At 48.3% G+C, this 19,900-nt stretch overlaps 1 protein-coding gene and 2 pseudogenes across 1 annotated transcript; 2 read left to right on the top strand and 1 right to left on the bottom strand.

Moving 5' to 3' along the window:
* The first annotated feature begins 1,144 nt into the window (after positions 1-1,144).
* LOC136449540 (uncharacterized) lies at positions 1,145-4,313 on the top strand (annotated as a pseudogene).
* Positions 4,108-6,329, bottom strand: LOC136449546 (uncharacterized). The gene has a single exon (XM_066449597.1). The coding sequence runs from the start codon at positions 6,068-6,070 to the stop codon at positions 5,225-5,227; it is 846 nt and encodes a 281-aa protein (XP_066305694.1). The 5' UTR covers positions 6,071-6,329; the 3' UTR covers positions 4,108-5,224.
* Positions 6,330-15,452: 9,123 nt separating this feature from the next.
* LOC136449556 (uncharacterized) lies at positions 15,453-19,799 on the top strand (annotated as a pseudogene).
* Positions 19,800-19,900: the final 101 nt, after the last annotated feature.

Consider the following 19,900-nt stretch of genomic DNA (forward strand, 5'->3'; position numbering starts at 1 on the left):
TATGGAGTAAACAGCCAAAAATTCCTTCATTCTCTTCCTGTCCAGCGGTTTGCTTTAACCAAGCTTTGCATCAGGTTATTATTTGTCGGTTCATCACACCAGACGGCCGGCATCACCCAAAGATAGCAAAAGGATGCCCATGCAGTTGCTATGCACTGCCCTTCTCCCTCCCCTATAAGTATCGAGCTCCTGCATTCGCCATGGTTAGGCCAGCCTAGGGGACCGACTTCACTTTGACCTTTCTTCCTCGCTCCCCTCTCTCGCTTGCCCAGATAGCTTCGACGACACCATCCCTCTCCTCCATTCATCGATCGCGGTTCATAGATATGGTGTACTGATATCAGATATCTCCCTCCCATACTGTGTAACCAACACCGGCACCGTGCATATATAGCGGAAACTTCCCACGCTGCTCAATACCGGCGTGTATATATAGCGGCAACTTCCCACAGGCTGCTGCTCATACAAATAATGATGATGCTGTTCGAGGAGGATGCAGCCGGCATGGCCATCCCAGATGGCTTCTGCATTGTAAGTGTCTCTCAGCCTTGATATCAATGTCTGCCTGTCTAACCATTTCCGTTCTTTATTTATTTTGGTATATATACCTCTTTGATTTATTTTGTACGTATACACACCATTTTCATTGTATTAGTCTTGTTTGCTGCATGTCTACCTGAATTATTTGTGAGCTCATAGCAGAGTGTGCTGCTCATATGCCTCGTAGTCAAGATATATATAGACACTGAATGATGCACCGCTTCCTCGTATCATGCTTATAATATATTTTCAGCTTGTCAAGATCTTTTTCATTAGCAAGGCTAAGGCATGATATTGTCATAAAATTACTAAGTTGGCATCATATAATATATTTCATATATTCATCAAAACACAATGTTCTGTACTGTAAAATGACTAGAAGGAGATTGCCATGTTGCAAATAAAGCCAAGGGAAATATATATGTTTCATATCGGCTAAAACCACTCCTGTCAATGAGGTCGCATGATGTTTCGAGGAGTGACCGAATTCATTTGTCCCTGTTCGTTTGGCTGATAAGCCATGGCTGAAAGTACTGTCGGCTTGATTTGTCGTGAGAGAAAAATATTGTTCGTTAGGCTGAAAAAGTACGGACTTATAAGCCCAAACGAACATGGTGATTGAGACTTCTTTCCAGGAATAAGCAGTCTGCGCAAAAATAGCATCCTTGCATTAGACCATGCACCAGCATTTATAGGATATCCAATTTATGTTCGCCGACTTCTTGGTTCTGTCTTTGGTTCTATCCCGTATCTCTCCCGACCGCAATCGTAGCAGAGAAACTTCAGGGTCCTGACTTCCTTGGTGATGTCATCTTGGAAAAAAGTCATGTGCATCTGCATGGCCAAACAGGCTTATTTTCGGTCCCCTCTCTTTCGTTATAGCCTATCTGCTCGCGCATGCCCGTTCTCCCAATATAGCCACAAGTAGAGCCATTTCTCTTCTCAAGGATCAATGTAACATACTGGAGAAAGTTTACCCGAAAAGCTGCGCTGCGCACCATTTTGATCATCTTCATGCATTGAAGATCGTTGGTGCCCGCCATGCCTCCCGATGATTGCATCACTGTAATTGCTTATCTGATCGAACACATTTTTTTACTCGGTTCTTCTTCCTAGGTTTGCGAAGATGTTCTGAAACCCAACCAAGCAATTTCATTTCCTTATTGAGATCTTTTGCTGCCGTATTTCTTACATCCTGTCTATGCATCAATGCATGCTCAGTGGGGCTGTACGTAAAACGACAAGAAGTCGTTTCCTAGACAACTGGTACTTGCCTGCGCATGTAATTCAATAGTTATTAGATATCTGTCAAAGCTAAAGCACAACAGCTTTGAGATAAGCATAACATTAACATCATGGCTTCTTTCAGATTTGGGTCTTCGGCACTTTCCAGAGAATAAAAGATGTTTTCTTTTTCTTTTTCTGCCGTCTATGTCTTTATAATTTTATTCCAGATCACATAGATGATCTTATTTTGAGAAGTTCGCTTCAATGAATGACAGCATGTAGTATAATTTCATTCCGAATCACATAGATGATCTAATTTTGAGAAGTTCGCTTCAATGAAGACAGTACGTAGAATTAAAATCACACGTTGTTGGATATCTAAAGCTTTTGATCCTCTCACAAATTGCATAGAAGTAACTGCACTGAAAAAAAAATAGCTGTTTTTTGCAACAAAAGGTAGTGATGCATCTAATATTCACTACTCTCACAACGAGTTTGCAAAGTGCGGTTATTTCACTTCCTATAAGATGTAATTCAGTCAGAGACCCACAAAGTTATTGATTTGCCTTCAAAATTTATGACCTGCATTTTTTGTGATTTGATTATTAGAATAACACTCACTTAACAAAAAAAAAGGACTCACATATTTTGTCCCACTCTGAAATTTACAGGAGGAAATTTCAAGCCCCATAACTGCTCATATTCTTGACTTCTATGATGGTGGCCTTGGTAATGACCTCTTTGCTGCGGCGACTACCACCTCCGGTCCATTTCCTGCCACTGACGATGACGTTTCTTCGTCTACCACTACCACCCCTCCTATCTGCAGCTACAGTGACGACGCTCCAGCTGCTGGTGCCACAGCCTACTCCCCATTGCCATCCTTCGACACCACTCTCACGGCCCTCCTTGAGGAAGAGCAACACCATGGCCTTGACACCGAGCTCCTTCCGCAGATCGATGGCCTTTCAGAAGTAGCATACTCCACTGCACGATGAGGCCAGCATAGGGCAATTCAACCAGATGGGACTTCCAGAGACCTTAGCTGAACAGGTGCCTCCAATGCAAATGAGCACCAGTGCATCTGCCTTGATGCCACTCACTTCAGACTATGATGAGTGCTACACAGCAGCGTTAGCTGGAGGGTTCATGGGTCTGGAAGGAACCATGTATCAGCAAACTGGAGCAATTCTTCCAGGCTGCAACGCAGAAGCATCACAACAGGGATTCTTCAATAGTGCCAGCAGCAATAGTATGGTGATGATTGGCGAGTATCAGAAGATGATTGAAGGTGAAGGACTGACCACAGCATACAACGACACAGATTCCATGCAAGGGACATTTAATACTAATGCAGAGATGCAGGTAACATTCAGAACCTATGTACACCACAATGATGCCAAATAAAAGCACAGGTCAAGTAACTATTATATTAACTAAACAGGTAGGAGGAAATAATCAGCACCTCATAAACGGATGCAATGGGAACCCAGCAACATTACCTCCAACAGAACTATCAGGATTGGAAGGACTCCACATTCAAGGTTGTCCGCCTTGTCACCTGAAGAGAGAAAGGAAAAGATCCATAGGTATATAAAGAAACGGAACGAGAGAAATTTCAGCAAAAAAATAAAGGTACCATTGAGCATTTCAATAGAGAAATACATGTGCATGACATTACCAATTCAGCTGTGCTGACACACAACAAAATGCAGTACGCTTGTAGAAAAACCTTGGCAGATAGCAGGCCCCGTGTCCGTGGAAGGTTTGCAAAGAATGATGAACTCTGTGAAGCAGCACAATCAGGCTCCCAGAGTCATGAACATTATGAACAAACTGTAAGTTTTCAATTATGCTACAGTCTTGTCAAACAGTCTAGTACAACTAGAAGAAATGGCTACAGTAAATGTTAAGGGTAAATGTAACTTGATGCACCACAGAGACAAATCGAGAAATACATAAACCATTTGTTTCAACTTTCTATGTATCCATTCTAACAAATATTAAGCTAGGATATGTACTGGACACCCATGTACACTAGTTACTGAGCACAAGATTGTAGTGGATGAGGACATGAGGCCATGATTTTAAGTCCCTGTCCCATTAAAATTAAGAGACGAAACATGATTCTTCTTATGTATTCTCATTGTTTTTAAACGAAAACCTGGCACATTTCTATGCATAGTTAACAAGAACTCTTACCTTTTTCAGGACCATATGAAAGAAGAAGACATGCTGGACACATCTGACATTCTTGCGCAACTGAGTGGATTAAATTTCTACAACTACAAGTATAAATGCACCATTGAATCATGGATATGATTCTCAAGTCTCAACCACACAAACTAAGACCCAGTGTCTTATTTCAAGCTGTGCAACATCGAGCACAGTTTTTTTTTTCATTTCTATTAAAATAAACCTACAGCATTAGAAGCTCAATTGCAGGTCAAGAACCTAGTTCAATTAAGGTAGATTTAATGTATGTGTCAATCTGCTGTCACTTTTTTACCATTGTCATAAGTGAATGTGGTAGTTAGTCTCCAGAACAGTGATTTGTGTATATTACTATGCCATTTATAGAGGGAAATAAAAGTTCCGAGGATCTCTTAAATATTTCTTTGTTGCAGAGTCTAGGTTTGGTCTGCTCAGAGAATTCCAAGGACAGCAAGTAGCAATGATACATCAGAGTAATCAAAATAACATGGTAACAGAGCATAGTGATAAGTAAACTTAATATATTGGAGTGTCACATAGCTGCCTTTTAGCCTGTGCCCCCATTTGCAGAAGGATCAAGAGTTGGAACCAACAACGAACAATATGAATAAGCATAGCAAAAATGTTTAGCACTATACTCATGAGTTTAGTAAGGTTCATGATCTTGCTGATAATTCGTAGGCCCATGCAATTGTAGAAATCCAATTCTGTTGATTTTCTGTTTTAGTGGAGTTATCCAAGAACAAGCTACAGACTTATAGAGTAGTGTATTCCACAGTTGCGTTAGGGCAAAGATGAAAATCTTAATCAACTAAAATGTTTTTTCTCTGAAGTATAAGCACTATCTGTGTCATTTAATAAGTAACCAAAGTGAAAGACATACCACACCCGCAAGTAGGCAATGTGAAGCTCTAGTAGTACTACCACATTACAAATCTCCATTTCAGCTAAGCTACAATGAGTGGTCAAATTCACACAAACAATGGTCGCTCAAACCAACATTCTACAGAATTGGAACTCCGACTGGGACTGAATGGCAATGTAGAAAACAACAGTCAGAATTTACTCTGTCAAACATGATATTATCGATAGAGTCAATGCAGTTGGATCCTTAAATTGATGTACAGTTACTTCACCGACACTTTGTGACATTCAAGAATATAGCACGCACTGGATCAAAAACCACCTCTACATATGTATCTGATATAGAAGCAAATGTGCAAAGAGTTACTATGTGCTAAGCCTAACTCATACTCATTAATGTTGTCACCTGGGGCACTGGCACAGCAAGAGAGAGCAATTCTGAGGCCCCTCGCTCCTTCAATTCGCACCCCTCAGCATCCATGTCAACCAGAACAGGATCGAATAGTACAACTTGGGGTTCAGATTTGCTACACCCAAGCAGGACTAAGCTACTGGGTCTGGTGAAGCCGAGGAACCTGACGCAGCGAGCGCGTCCGTAACTCCAGAATCGGCCCCCGACCCAGACAGCGACCTCAGAGACGATGACGGAGACCTTGACGACCACCCCGAGCGCGTCGACCCCGTTCCTGAACCCCTTGTGCACCTGGAGGCCGAGGAAGCCCTCGACGATCTTAGACGTGTTGTTGGAGAGCTTGTAGCTGGACTTGAGGACGGCGAGCACGGCCACGCCCGCGGGCGACGCGGCGTGGAGGGAGGCCGGCGCGGCGGCAGCGAGGCGGAGGAGCGAGGCGGCGGCGAAGGCGGCCTTGAGGTGCTTGGAATCAGGGAGCTTGGGGAGGCGCGCGGCGGGGCCGAGCGTGCGCGCGGCCTTGTACGACTTGGATGCGGCCTTGGACGCAGCGAGGATGGCGGCGACCGGGGAGGAGGCGGTGGCGAGCGCCCGCGGCGTCCGGAGCGCGGCGGCGGCGGCGGACGTGGCGGCCGCCAGCGGCTTGAGCGCGCGGGAGCGGGACAGGGCGACGAGCAGGCGCACCCCGAGCGCTACGCCGAGCGCGGAGGTGGCCGCCGCCGCCGCGAGCTCGTGCTCGGCCAGAGGCATGCTGCCGGCGGCCCGCGTGGGGAGGCGCAGGCCATAGGAGGCGGCGAGGCGGGTGCGGGTGGGCATGGAAAGGGTAGCGAGCCCGCCGGGGGTGGGAAAAAGGGAAAGGTCACGGGACGAAGGGGTTGAACATTGGATGTGGATGACAAGGCGTGACGTGGATGCGGCCGCGATCGCGCGTTGGGGGGCGGCCAGCGGCGGGGAGAATTCGTGGCAGATATATGCCGGAGCGGGGGCGCACCGTGGCTGATCGATCCCCCGGTGCGCCGCGGCATATGCCGTGTGGTTTGGCACGGCGCGGCGGCGCGGGGAGGCCACCGGACGACCGAGCCGAACTCGGCAGAATTGGAATTGCAGGTCGCAGCCCATCGAAAATTCTCCGGGAAAGCAGCGCCGTCGGGGTTGGTCCACTCCGTCCCTCGACTCTACTGGACGACGTTGGTGGACCGGCGGCTGCAGGCCTACTCCAGCCTAAGTACAGAGCTCCGGAAGCGTCGAGACATGCATGGTCCCAGGCCCGCGTGTTTCTCGTGTTCCCGTGGGCTTCATTTCTTGCCGTGGTGCTGTTGGGCTCCTCAGCCAGAATTCTTCTTTGGGCTCTCCACTCCGAATTTCGCCTAGTACAACCAATTCACGCAAGGACAAGAACCACAAACGACCTGGCGGATACAACATTTCTTTCCGATACCTAACGCTCACACGCTAGTACGCTACGTACTTGGTACACAACGCTGAAGTACTAGTACTCTGTATTCAACTACAGGTCAGTGGCGGCACGCCGTACTTGCACAAATGAACAGCTTCCCTTTCTAGCAGTGCAGGGCCAGACATGTACGTCAGCGACGAATTAACGCTCGCTTTGGCTTGGTCTTCGGCGTCCTGTGCTTTTGTACGTGACACAGATGATTGCATTGCGTTGCGTAGTATGCTGAGCTGATCCATATGCTAGTACTGTCAGTTGGCACTGGTGTATATATATATATATATATATATATATATATATATATATATATATATATATATATATATATATATATATATATATATACTCCCTCTGTATCCGTTTTAGATGACGTTCTGGCGTCGTAGTCGTTTGCGCGAAAGGAAGACGTTGCGACTCGTGGGATGGAATTTTGACTCGTTTGCCCCTGCCGCTTGGGTTCGCACGCTCGGCCCGGTTATCCGCTCGACACTGCATTAATCGCGCGCCGCCTTCCTTAATCTCCGCATGCAGCCCGCTCGCCCGCCATCCATCACGCTCCTGCCATCCCTCGCCGCCTAACAGCAAAGTCGCCCACCAGTTCATCTTCCTCACATCACGCTCGGCATGGAGACCGGCGGCGCGCGGGTGCTGGTCGCTGCGGAGGACGTCGTGCTGGTCGCTGCGGAGGACTCGGCCAAAACGCGCGCGCACGAGCAGCCACCACGGCAAACGAAATGCATTCGTGTACAGTGCCATGCAAAATGCATCACATATAAAAAATAAGCGAGCTGCGGGGACTCGAACCGGCGACCTGCTTCGCTGGGCACCCAAGAGCTAGCCACTAGAGCAACGCATCTTTTCTGTACAGGGGACAACTGCAGCCCCATTTAATAAGGGTAGACATGGAAAATTACTCCTTAATTAATCTCTCCTTGGTAAGCGTACTCATGTCCTAAACGTCATCTAAATATGATATGGAGGGAGTATATATATATATATATATATATATATAGACACACACACACTCCGTATGCTATCTTATTATCACTTGCACTTGAGCTGCGGCACGCAAGCGGTCAACAGACACGTAACAAGTCACTTCTCCCGGCGCACTTTGTTAGTAATCCAACTTGATTGACTAACAGATAACTTAAATCAAGTAGTAGGGATACAAGATCTTAAGAAGAGGGAGGTCTAAAATCAACAACGGGATGGAGAGGAAGAGACTTGAGGAAGAAGAACAGTAACTAGTAAGGGTAAAAGGTAATCTGATAATTTGTTCGATGTCCCTAATACTCTTGGCTTGTGCCTTTTGTACACCAGCGACCAACCACCGAGCAGCCTTGGCCCACGGCCCATAAAGCCCAGCAACACTTGCTTCCTGACATTCTCCCCTCCTTAAAAATTAGCTTGCCCCCGAGCCGATGTCATGGATTTGTAATGATTGACTGTATCTCTCAACTAGAATGATCCTCCGCTGAATTCTGAGCTGAGAAGCAACCACCATTTGGCAGTCGTAGCAGTGAAGATTGACACTCCATTCCAGCAATGCTTCCTGGCTAGGCCTAGAAGTTGGGGCAACAGAAGAAGTGCCAGTTGTGTGACTGTTCACCAGCGCACACTGAAAGCAGCCTCCTGGATCCCAAAGCATGTGTACTAGCTGTATAGCAAGGGGCTTTGTAGCAAGTAACAGCATAATGAACTGAGCAGTTGCAGGATTGTCAGCATTGTAATCTGCTCTATGCTGCAACAATAACTTCAACATTTTAGCATGTCCATTTTCAGTAGCAATATGTATCAGCGTCCCACCCTTGTTGCCGATAATGACAACCTTAGCTTCAGACTCGCTGCTGCGATCAACCAGTGGCACATTTGGTCCTCCAATTAGTTGTCGACCATGCTCTGTATTCCCAGGGTTAAACCTCTCAAGCAAAGAAGTCTGACAAACACCACCACGTTGTTGTTCTGTGTTCGCTTGAATTAGCAGAATAGAACTCATGGGCCAAATTATAGGAGCAGTAATAGAACCCATTGAGGTCACCAACTCCGGGCAAGCAGCCACTGAACTGAAACTGTTGGAAGCAGCTGTAGAAGATTCTTCTAAGAATAGCCACCCATTACTATTGTGGTATTCTGGTAGGTTTGGAGCTGCAGAACTTGGTAAACAATTTGATTGAGATGAAGCATTCCATGTCATACTCTCAGGATTCTGAGGCACGTGAACAGATGAACTTGAGCCAGCAATTCCATGAAGAAGATGATAGTTTGCAGCAACTACAACATTTTCCCCCTTCATGAATTCAGAAGCACCATCACCCAAATTGACACTACTGCTACTCTCATCACCTCTCCCTGAGACTCGCACATTTGTCTTCAACTGAAGCGGTAATAAATTGATTTGTCCACGAATATGTATAGGCCATGGGGGCTTCCAAAGGCGACTACAGGAACTCCTGACAGAGAACCTCACAGCCATGTTGAACGACGTCCATGGTGTAGGCCGTAACTCAGCATCACAACCCGTCAACCTCAGTTCATCAGGTGGTGGCCATGGTTGGTGTTGATTGACTTCCAGTGACATATGACCTAGCAACCCGAAGCCAATACAGAAGTTGCAGAAGATGTTAGCATGTAGTGACAATACCTCGAACACCTGGCGTACACCCGGACTGGCATGCTCCATAGTGACGTCAGGAGTCGGTAGTGCGTCGACGAAGAGCAGCATGGCGTGGAAGTGGGCCAGCTCGATGGAGTCTGGCGCGAGCTCGACGGCGTTGTCAACAACAGCGCTGTCGTCCCAGCAGAGGAGGTGGACGTGGAGGTCGGAGGCGACGAAGAAGAGCTCGTGCTGGGGGCTCCCGAGCTCGGCGGCGGCGGATGCCCCCACGGATAGGGTGGAGAGCGCTGACGCGGCGTCCCCATCAATGGTAAGGGCGGGCACGAGCTGCGCCTAGAAGTTGCAGGTCCATAGCAGCACCGGCTCACGCTGGACGAGCCCCGAGGCGGACGCAGAATCCAGGAGGCCCAGGTCGCGGCGGAGCACGTGCTTCTGCGACGCGATCGCCCCTAGGATAGCGGAGGCGCTCACGAGGTGGGAGTGGGCCAACAGCTTGAGCCGCGGCGGCGCGGAGGGAAGCGAGGAGAGGATGAGCACCGCGTCCCCGTGAACAGCGACGACGTAGGCGAGGAGCGCTCCGCGACGACCTTCCACGGCACCCGCGCGACGACGTGCGCGTCGTGGTTGTGACCCAACGTCGAGCACCCTGTAGGCGATGCACGTGGGGTCGGACTCGAGCAACACGTCGGGAACGGTGGAGGTGAGGTCATTCTCGTTATGGATCTGGTCGGCGGACACGAGTCCCATGAGGACGACGCGGGCGGCGAGGTCGAGGTCGCGCTCCTCCGAGGTGTGGGCAGGCTGGTCAAACAGCTCGCCCCAGTTGTCTGGAACCACCACGGCATCGGACCGCACCGCACCGCAGGGATCCGCTCGAGGGCGCCGACGCAGAGGTCCACAGTGCCATCCCACTGCTCCTGCATCGGCGGAGGCGAGGCAGAGTCATAGAGGTCGGCCGATTCATAGACGTGCTCCTCTAGAATGGGGTCAGGCTCGAACAGGTTGCCCCAGTTGTCGGCGACCATGGGTTGCGCCTCGCAGTGCTGCTCGACAGAGTCGTTGCCTCCGTCGAAGAGCCCGCCCCAGTTGTCGGCGACCACCGGGGCATCGAATTGCGCCGCGGGGTATCGCTCGGGGTTGCCGACGCGGAGGTCCACGGCGGAAGCTCGCTGCTCTGGCGCGGCGAGGAACTTGATGAAGAGCCGGTCCCAACGAGCATCGGACTCGTCGAACTTCCTGTGGATCTCAGCGAACGTCCTGCGGATCTCGTCGAAGACAGACTGGCTCTGGTACCAATTGTTAGTAATCCAACTCGATTGACTAACAGATAACTTGAATCAAGTAGTAGGGATACAAGACCTCAGGGAGAGGGAGGTTTGGAATCAACAAGGGATGGAGAGGAAGAGGCTCGAGGAAGAAGAACAGTAACTAGTAAGGGTAAAAGGTAATCTGATAATTTGTTCGATATCCCTAGTACTCTTGGCTTGTGCCACCGAGCAGCCTTGGCCCACGGCCCATAAGGCCCAGCAACACTTGCTTCCTGACACACTTGTCTTTGACCAGCTTGCAAGCAACCCCTTCTTCTTTCCTTCAGTTTCTTTATACATTATCATCTCTGCAGGATTGCAGCTGGAGACTGCAAGAGAACCATGCATGGGTAGTGCAGTGCGCAGTATCTTATCGCAAGTTCGTCTTGCCGTCTCCCAAGGAGAATGGAGAATGATCAGGACGGCAATGGAGAACAGAACAGCGATCATGTCGCTTGTCATCAGTAGTTAACAAAATACTAAACGCTGACGGCGACGGTGGACGCCCAAGAGCTTTCCCGTCTCTGTTGTTTGGTTGGCGCCATTCCGTTCGTTTGACCGAAAAAATGACACTGCTAGCTGCGGATCACCAGGCAGCAGGCATAACGCTGCAAGCAAGTCAGGCACCCGCCGTGATGCAACGATTTGTCGGCGAAATCATGGCTCTCGTGTCGTGTCGTGGTCACGTACGTACTCACGTCTCGCTTGGATTTGGTTGCTTACCAAGGTTTGAAATAGTACGCGTATATGTATATAATATACTGTTTATTTATGTATGCTTCCAACGGCTGTGACGAAAACGAAAGGAGAGGCACTGCTACAGAACTGACATCTAGTCCCGGTTGGAAACTGGTTTTAGTCCCGGTTTTCCAACCGGGACTAGCGTTCCGGGATTAAAGGTGGTGTTCTTTAGTCCCGATTTGCCACAACTGGGACTAAAGATCCTTTCAGCTTTAAAAAAAAATAATACCTCCCACCGCTGCGCCCTGTGAGATTCGAACTCAGGACAACCCAGGACCTCATGCACTACCTCGCGCGGAGGTTTCCACCCCACCTACACAACACATCTGACAATAGATGTGATGCTTTCCTTTTGAACTAACCCATCGGGGGACCTGTTACCAACCGGGACTAAAGGGTCATTTAGTCTGGGTTGGTGTTACCAACCGGGACTAAAGGGTCTACCTTTAGTCCCGGTTGGTATTACCAACCGGGACTAAAGGTTGGGGGACTTTTAGTCCCGGTTGGTGGCTCCAACCGGGAGTAAAGAAACCTTTAGTCCCAGGGACAAAAAATACCGAGGCTAATGCCAAATTGAGACATCGTTCTAAAGTCTGTTCTCTAGTAGTGAGGGGAGGGGAAATGCGAGAAGGAAACGCCACGAGCCATGACTTAGGACATGTGGATCATTAGGACTTCACCGAACACAAGGCCAGGCGATGTGATGCCATTGCCATCGAGGCCTTGTTTAGATTGGGGTTAGGAATCAGTATTTGGCACTGTAGCACTTTCGTTTGTATTTGATAATTACTGTTCAATCATGGCCTAACTAGGCTTAAAAGATTCGTCTCGTAATTTACAATCAAACTGTGTAATTAGTTATTTTTTATCTATATTTAATACTCCATGCATATGTCAAAGATTTAATGTGATGGAGAAAACGTAAAAAACTTACGATCTAAACAAAGCCCGAGTACCGAGAATCTGGTCTCTGCTGTGCAGATTAGGCCACCTGCACCTGCTGAACCTGAAGGCTATTCACATGCACAGCTGCTAGCTAGAAGCCTTGAACTGGTACGATCCTTCTGTATTTTTTTATGAGTTGAGCACCAAAATTATATATAGCTTAGATTTTAGTATCTACTGACCTCATCCCTCAGTTGCTAAAAAATAGTACCTCCATAACTGGTGGTACTTTTAATTGGCAGTGTAAAAAACAATTCCTTAATACATCGAGTTATTAATATGCTGAAAATTACATCCAGTAAAACTAGCAAGACCTCTTTAACTAGAATGTAGAACACGGCCGTATTTGTAGGTTCATCGATCCTTCGTCGGCACGGCGGAAATGCAAGTCACCGTCGCCCGTCGCTTTGATCCCTCCACTTGAGGATCGTGATCCGTGGAGATGGATCTTCCACTTACCCCAGCCGTTCCTCAACAACAAGAACAACAACAGAGAGATGGTGGTGGTGGTGGTGGCTGTCAAAACCGGAGATCTTTGTAGCCAAATCGGAGCCGGCTTACTAAGTATTGCCGGTCCCTGTCTTTACGACGACGACGACGCACTATCTACAGCCTCCATCACTGGTGGTACTTTTTAATTGGCAGTGTAAAAAAACAATTCCTTAATACATCGAGTTATTAATATGCTGAAAATTACATCCAGTAAAACTAGCAAGACCTCTTTAACTAGAATGTAGAACACTGCCGTATTTGTAGGTTCATCGATCCTTCGTCGGCACGGCGGAAATGCAAGTCACCGTCGCCCGTCGCTTTGATCCCTCCACTTGAGGATCGTGATCCGTGGAGATGGATCTTCCACTTACCCCAGCTGTTCCTCAACAACAAGCAGACTGTTCGATAGACCGTAAACGATCATATACGATCGTAAATTATAAGCTGGAACAATATTTTTCTCTCACACCAAACCAACCAAACCAGACAATAGTAAATAATCTACGATCCAGCCTAGCCAGCCGAACAGGCTGAAGAACAACAAGAGAGAGATGGTGGTGGTGGTGGTGGCTGTCAAAACCGGAGATCTTTGTAGCCAAATCGGAGCCGGCTTACTAAGTATTGCCGGTCCCTGTCTTTACGACGACGACGACGCACTATCTACTGCCTCGTAGTTGTACGAGACGTTGCCCGGACAACCCCCGTCGACATTGCTGGACGCCACATTCTGCAGTGACTGCGCCCTGCATGCCGGAGCGTATCTATCTACTCGAAGCTTTGAACAATCCATTCTTAGCCTCTGCACAACAGAGGCAGATTGCATGTACTCCTAATTTCAGGAACGCGCTTGCCTGGCCGCTCCTTCCAGACGAGGCTGCGAACCAAACATCCTCTAACGTGATTGTGCGTTATCACATATTCACATAGGATCAGTGGAAGCTGGGCCTGTCGTTTTCCAGAATTAAATAACCATATCCAAAGATTACCACCTTCCATTCTTCCAAAACCATTTTCGCACAGCGCACAGCGCATTCATTCGAAAAGTCAAGAACAAATTCAGAGAAAGAAGACGAGGTCTTCCACGGGTTCGTTTCGGCTGGATTGCTCGTATTTGGTTTATAATCCATGACTTGAACAGTATTTTTCTCTCATACTAAATCAGACAACCGTACTTTGAGCCATGACTTATAAACCAATCCAGTCGAAACAAACAGGCTGCTAGTACTACTGCACTGCACGTACCACTTGCAGCAACCGTCTTTTTTGAAAAATTCTTGCAGCAACAGTCTGGAGCACCCTCGCCCGGAGTGGTCCAGTGATCCTCTGAAGATTCCAAACCTCTCTTCAGGTCTACCAGGACGTGCACGCCTCGTTCATCAGTTTCACCGAAGACCTCGCTCCATTCGGCCCCGGAACGCACGCCTGCAGGGGACGCGACGGCGTATCCCTGGAGGCAGATCGACGACGCACACGCCCCGGGTGGCTAGGTCAAGCCGCTCTGGATCCTCCTCCACTCCACGGGCGGTGTCATCTTCCGACCGCGCGTGCATGGGCAGCGGCAGGACCGGGTGAAAACGGGAAGAAACGCGGGGAAAGGCAACAAAAACCTGGGCGGACACAGCGTACATAGAGTCGTGCTGGGCGGGCTGCTGGTTGGGCAACAGCTGCGCAGCGCAGCCGGTCCCCGGAAGTGGCCGTTAGTGGTGGGCGCCTCGAGGCCGGCCGGGCCGACGAATAGACCGGGCCTGGATGGCTAGACGTACACGTCGCCCCTCTTTTATCGCCATCCAAGCCTACATTTCCTGCATGGTCGCATGGGCTTATCGGAGCTGAAACTGGACACTCCACTGCTGCTGTGGCCGCTCGTGACGCCACACCACACCAGCGGACCAGCCCTCCCCGTCTCCTCTTCTTGTCTTGTCCGCTGGCCCGCCCGAGCACTACGGCGAGGGAGCAGTGCTCGGGAGCGCCCAAGTCCAAGCCGCAAACGAACCACGATGCAGCAGCGCCCGCCCGTGGTCAGCCTCGGCCGGCCCCCAGTGGGAGTGGGGAACGGGGAATAAGTTCCGGCACCGCAACCGGCCCGGCAACCGCGAACCTTTCTTTCTTTATTACAGCATCCGCTGCAGAATTCGGAGCCTAGAAGCACGCAATCACGCGTGCCAAGAACTGAACCCCCAAAGAAATCAGCTCTAGGGCCTGATTTTTTAGCGCCGTCCCCCCAACAAAGCCCCCACTTCTCTGCGGCCGCCGCTGCAGTCCATCGGTTTGTTCCGTTTAGTCTCCCCCTTTCACTTCACATGGCCTGCCGCGTCCCTCCCACGCCAATCTCGCATTCTCGCCCATCATCAGGTCGCTCGCTTCCGTTCCTTAGCTGATTTCAGGGCTCTCCTGCCGCACGCAGCTCGCTTCCTTCCGCGGTTCAGGCTTCAGTTAGCTGACGCCTCCGCTTCTTTCCCTTCCCCTTGGCCATTAAACTCGAGCAAACAACAACGTTGCCTTTCTCGGCCGGCCATTAATGGCGACGAGGAGTTACGCCTCGCTCTGAACAGGGCCCTGTTTCTTTGGCTTGCATGCGTAGGCACAGGCAGCCGGACATGGAAGGGAACTGTAGCGCCCACGCGTTACCGAGAGAGTCGAGTCCACCCCCCGCCTCCAAAGCCATACAAACCGTCGTGTGTTGATGGAAAGGGAAGAGTGTGAGGAGCAGGAGTAAAGGCAACAGCTTTTTCCCCTTGACGCCTCCCCTTGTTTTGCCTGCCCTCTCCTCTCCAGTTCTGGAACAAGTCAAGCCGGAAGCCGCCCCCGCGCCTCCTCTCGTCTGCCTGCTTACGTCCTTCATCAGTCCTTGGTCTTCTTCCTCTCTTCCCTTTCTTTGCCCGTCCGCCCCTCCACCTCCCTGCTGGTTTTGGTTGGGGGCTGTTGTTATCGCACAAAAGCCGAGCGCTTTGTCTCATCCGCTGCCGTTCTAGTAAGCGGCAGCCTTGCGCCTCGGCTTGATGCTCCTCCGGCCTCTCGGTCGTTCTCCTTCCCGTTGACAGCGGCTTGGTTTAGGCTCTTCACCTAACCTTGTTTCTAGTTTCGGTTGGTTGGTGAGTCACTGGCTACCTCTTGCTGGTTGGCTCAGTTCTTCTTGGTCTTGGACCTGGAGTATATAATCTCCCGGCCGTCGTCTTCTGTTCTTCAGCTCTTCGCATTGGTGGCTCGTCCCCCCTGCTGCTCCTTCCAAGACGAGACGAACTGCTCGAGATCAAGGACGAGAGGAGAGCTCGTCTGTCGTCTGTGCTGGGAGGTTGGGAGGCAGTGATTTGCTTCAAGCGAGGTCTTGGATGCTGCTGCGTGCTAATCTCTGTGCCTGAGGTGAGGAATCTGATGCTTCCTCCACTTCTCTTGTCCTGCTTTTGTTTGGCCAAAATGATGCATCTTTAGCTTGTCTTTTCAGCTTAAGTTACTGTTGTTGTAGAGTAAGAGTGTTTATTAATTCTTAGTTTACTTCTTGCTTTGACAAAGGAAAGGAAAGATGGATGCGACTTTCTTGTTGTTGTTTTCTCTCTTGGTGCTGTAGTAACCCATAAGTACATAGGCTTTCCTTTGCTGCCGTGTTAAAGGCAACAAGGTGCAACAAAGTGATTTCCCGTTGAACCTGGCCGTTCTTTACGCCAGTGATGAATGCATTTATGGTCATGCTTTTCGGTTGGGCTTTACCACTCTTTTGCAGCGTGGGCGTGGCTGCAACTTTTGTTTTTAATGACACTTTTCTTTTTATTATGTGATTGATTGAAGAGTCCTCATCTCTTCCATCCTATGTCTCAGTTCTTTGGGGTTCAGAGGTCAGTAATTTGTGGCTTCTGAACCATTGGTCATGTACCTGCCCTCTGTTCATCTCTCATGCTACAGAGCAAAGATGCAGAGCATCAGCCCATGTCTCAACTGTCCTTCCTAGTTCAGAATCTGTTTGCAAGTACCCGTGTCCATTTTCCTGTAAGCCATTATCCATTGCTTTGATAGGAGAAGGCAGTGAAATAGTAATACTAGTTGTTATCAGCCTTTCAGTTTAAGCAAACCAAGTACAGTTAGTACAATAGTACTGGCATGTCCCCTTTTGTTGTTATGATAAGAAAAGCCTTAGATGTGTTGTTGGTGAATAGAGTGTACGCCATGAATCATACGAAGGAAGTTTTAGTGTGTGGTGTAACTGCCATTTATTTATATGGTGCCCTAGTACTTGAGAGAAATTAATGTGCTGAGAACTGAGGACGGCGGTTAGCTGCTTCCATTTGGAGAAAGAAAGTTTTTATCTTGTGGTTACTGCTTATCGATGTCAAGCATTTTTATGTGAGCACTTCTGCACCACTCCTGAGTATACCTACCTCCACTACTCCTGCTTTATTTTCAGCAGAGGATGTTCGTGTTCCATAAAAAATTGAGTAAATCGAAAACATCACATGGGCACTTCTCTGGCAGCTGTTAATCACTTGCAATATTTTTTCTAATTTAATTGATCAACTATGAAATCATGCCACATGTTCCTTAGTCCCGTATATGAACATGTTACATGTTCCTTGCTTCCTTGTATGATCTCCGTGGCAAATTCTGATCCTTGGTGTGAAAGTTATCTTAGGGGAATCTTATCTCTATTTTCAGCTCTTTCTGATGTAGTCTGTCCCTGTCACCAGAAACAGCCATCCAGGATTTCTTCAATTTTAAAGTATATGGTAGCCGGTCACATTTGGTTCTCTTTGGGCTGATCTGTTATATGTTATCACTTTTTTTTAGCAATGTTATATGTTATCACTGTGCAGGTAAAGACTTGTTTGGCTGCATTCTCCATATCTTTTACTTCTTGATCAGAGATGGAACTTGTATACATGGAAAGGAGAAATGGATTATACGACGGGGGTGTAACTCCAGAGTTCAGTGGAAGGGCTGAAGGGGATCAAGACCCGTCCACTGCTGCATCTGAGGTTCAGTCTGATTTGCGACAGATATTGATGAGAAGAAAAGCAAGGGCTGCCAATCATGCCATAAGTCATTTTGTTCATGCAGTGGTAGCACTCCCCATTCAGAATTGTTCCCTGCACATCCTGCCAAGATGATGATCTTGGAGTTTCTCATCAGAAGCCTCAGGCACCCAACAAGAACCCATAATGTCAATGATCTTGATGACTTGATTACCGATGGGGTAAGCCAAGGGAGTGTAAATCTTGGTCCTTCCGAGAAAAAGGTCCTGGATTCTTTGCATGCTCTTGTAAATGCAAAGACAAGACCGAAAAGCCCATCACCTTTCCTTGCAGGTTCTAAACTGAGAAAAATCCGGTCGAAATCCCTACATCATAACACAGTCAGAAATATTGAAGCTCATATCTCCTGAGACATGGGAAACCTCCTCCCATGGGGCATCTCCAATGAACAAAGGCACAGCTGAGGTCAGCATCCATGAGAACAAGTCGCCACTGTGCTCATCTATGAGCTCAAATCAGCCTGTTCTGTCACAATTGCCCATCATCTCTTAGTGCAGGTCTTCTACAATGCATATGGAAGGATGGGCTCCCTCATTTTGAATTGTCACTGGACGATCCTATTGCAGTATACGCTGCAAACCCAATCAGGCTGCAGGAAAAGGACAAGGCCTTGGACTATGTCTACATGATCCATTCTGGAGAGCAAGGAAGAAAAGATTGGATGGGTCACTCAAGCAACGTGTCCAGACTTGTGGGCAAGATGGTGGTGTCAAGTTCTTTAGTTCTAAACTCAGACAAGTCAAGTCTTTTGGAAACTGAGTTTGTTCTGTATGGTTCTCCAGATGACTATCTTAGGCAAATGTGCAGTCCCTACAGTGTTCCAAAAGGGAAGGGTCTTGTCAAGAGAGTGACAGAAATTATGAGAACAGGCAATGTTTCCTCTAGCCCGAAACATTCCTGGAAGTTTGGCAAATCTTCCTCTCATCAGTTCGACGACTTAACTGAAATACTTGAAGGTGAAATGATCAGTGCTAGAGAATCAGATCTGATGAATCTCAACACCGATGATCTGCCGACCAACCAAGAATTAGCAGCAATTGTGGTGAGGGAACAACGGCACAAACGCCAGGAAGAGCCTGTTTTGGGTGGCTGGGGCCTGAAGTTCCTTGAGAAAGCAGGACTAAATCATTCAGAAGGCAGTAAAGAAACTGATGTTCAGAACAGTAATGGTGCCACACAATGTATAACTGTTGTTGTCCCTAGAGGTTACCACGGCGGCACGGTATCAAAGAGCAGCCGACCATCAGGCCTCATCGAGAGATGGAGATCAGGAGGATGCTGTGATTGCGGGGGATGGGATCTTGGCTGCCCCATCAGAGTGTTTAACGGCGATGGTTATGGCTCCTTGCCTGAAGGAGAGTCACAGGACAGCAGATCAGTAGAGCTATCTATCAAGGTAACTAACATGGAGCTTATTTGCAATAGAATTTTATGGTTACCTTCAGATATCAGAATCACTGCTAAGCCATTTGTAGTTTTGTTTATGAGTAATTCAGGTTTTAATGTGCAAGGATGGTTTCAGATTCTGATCTTTACACCGTTACTTTTCAGGGTGCAAAGAATGAAACGATGTTAAAGCTCGTGAATATCACGGAGGACCTTCATATCCTCTACTTCGACTCGAGTATCTCACCATTGCAATGCTTCTCAACAGGGATAGCGATTGTGCACCGCCACGCACCACAGCTTTGCCCCAAACTGTGAATTGTGCACAGCCCTGCACCACAGCTCTGCCCCCAAACTGTGAATTGCAAAGCTTGGTATAGCTAAATTACAGAGCTTGGTGAAGCGCTATGTGTAGATGTAGATAGTAGAATGGGAACATTTCTTGTCATTTATTACTTATAATTTTGAGAGAGAAAATTGCAAGCTGTTGTTTTCAGCCTGCTTGTTAAATTATCAAATCTGTTGGTTTGGCCGATTGAGCGAAAGAACAGAAAGATGAATTACAAATCTTCGTTTACAACTATGATTTTTCAAATCCCTTAATTGACTTGACGATTGGTGAACTCAAGTAGACCCTAAATATCTGCAAATCTCACTTTTTAAGTAAATACATATACGTATTAA

The sequence above is a fragment of the Miscanthus floridulus genome, chromosome 1 (assembly GCF_019320115.1).
Source record: "Miscanthus floridulus cultivar M001 chromosome 1, ASM1932011v1, whole genome shotgun sequence".
NCBI lineage: Eukaryota > Viridiplantae > Streptophyta > Magnoliopsida > Poales > Poaceae > Miscanthus > Miscanthus floridulus.

Bases quoted from the DNA above. Each gene is read 5' to 3' on its own strand.
- LOC136449546 (XM_066449597.1), bottom strand. From the start codon at position 6,070: ATGCCCACCCGCACCCGCCTCGCCGCCTCCTATGGCCTGCGCCTCCCC.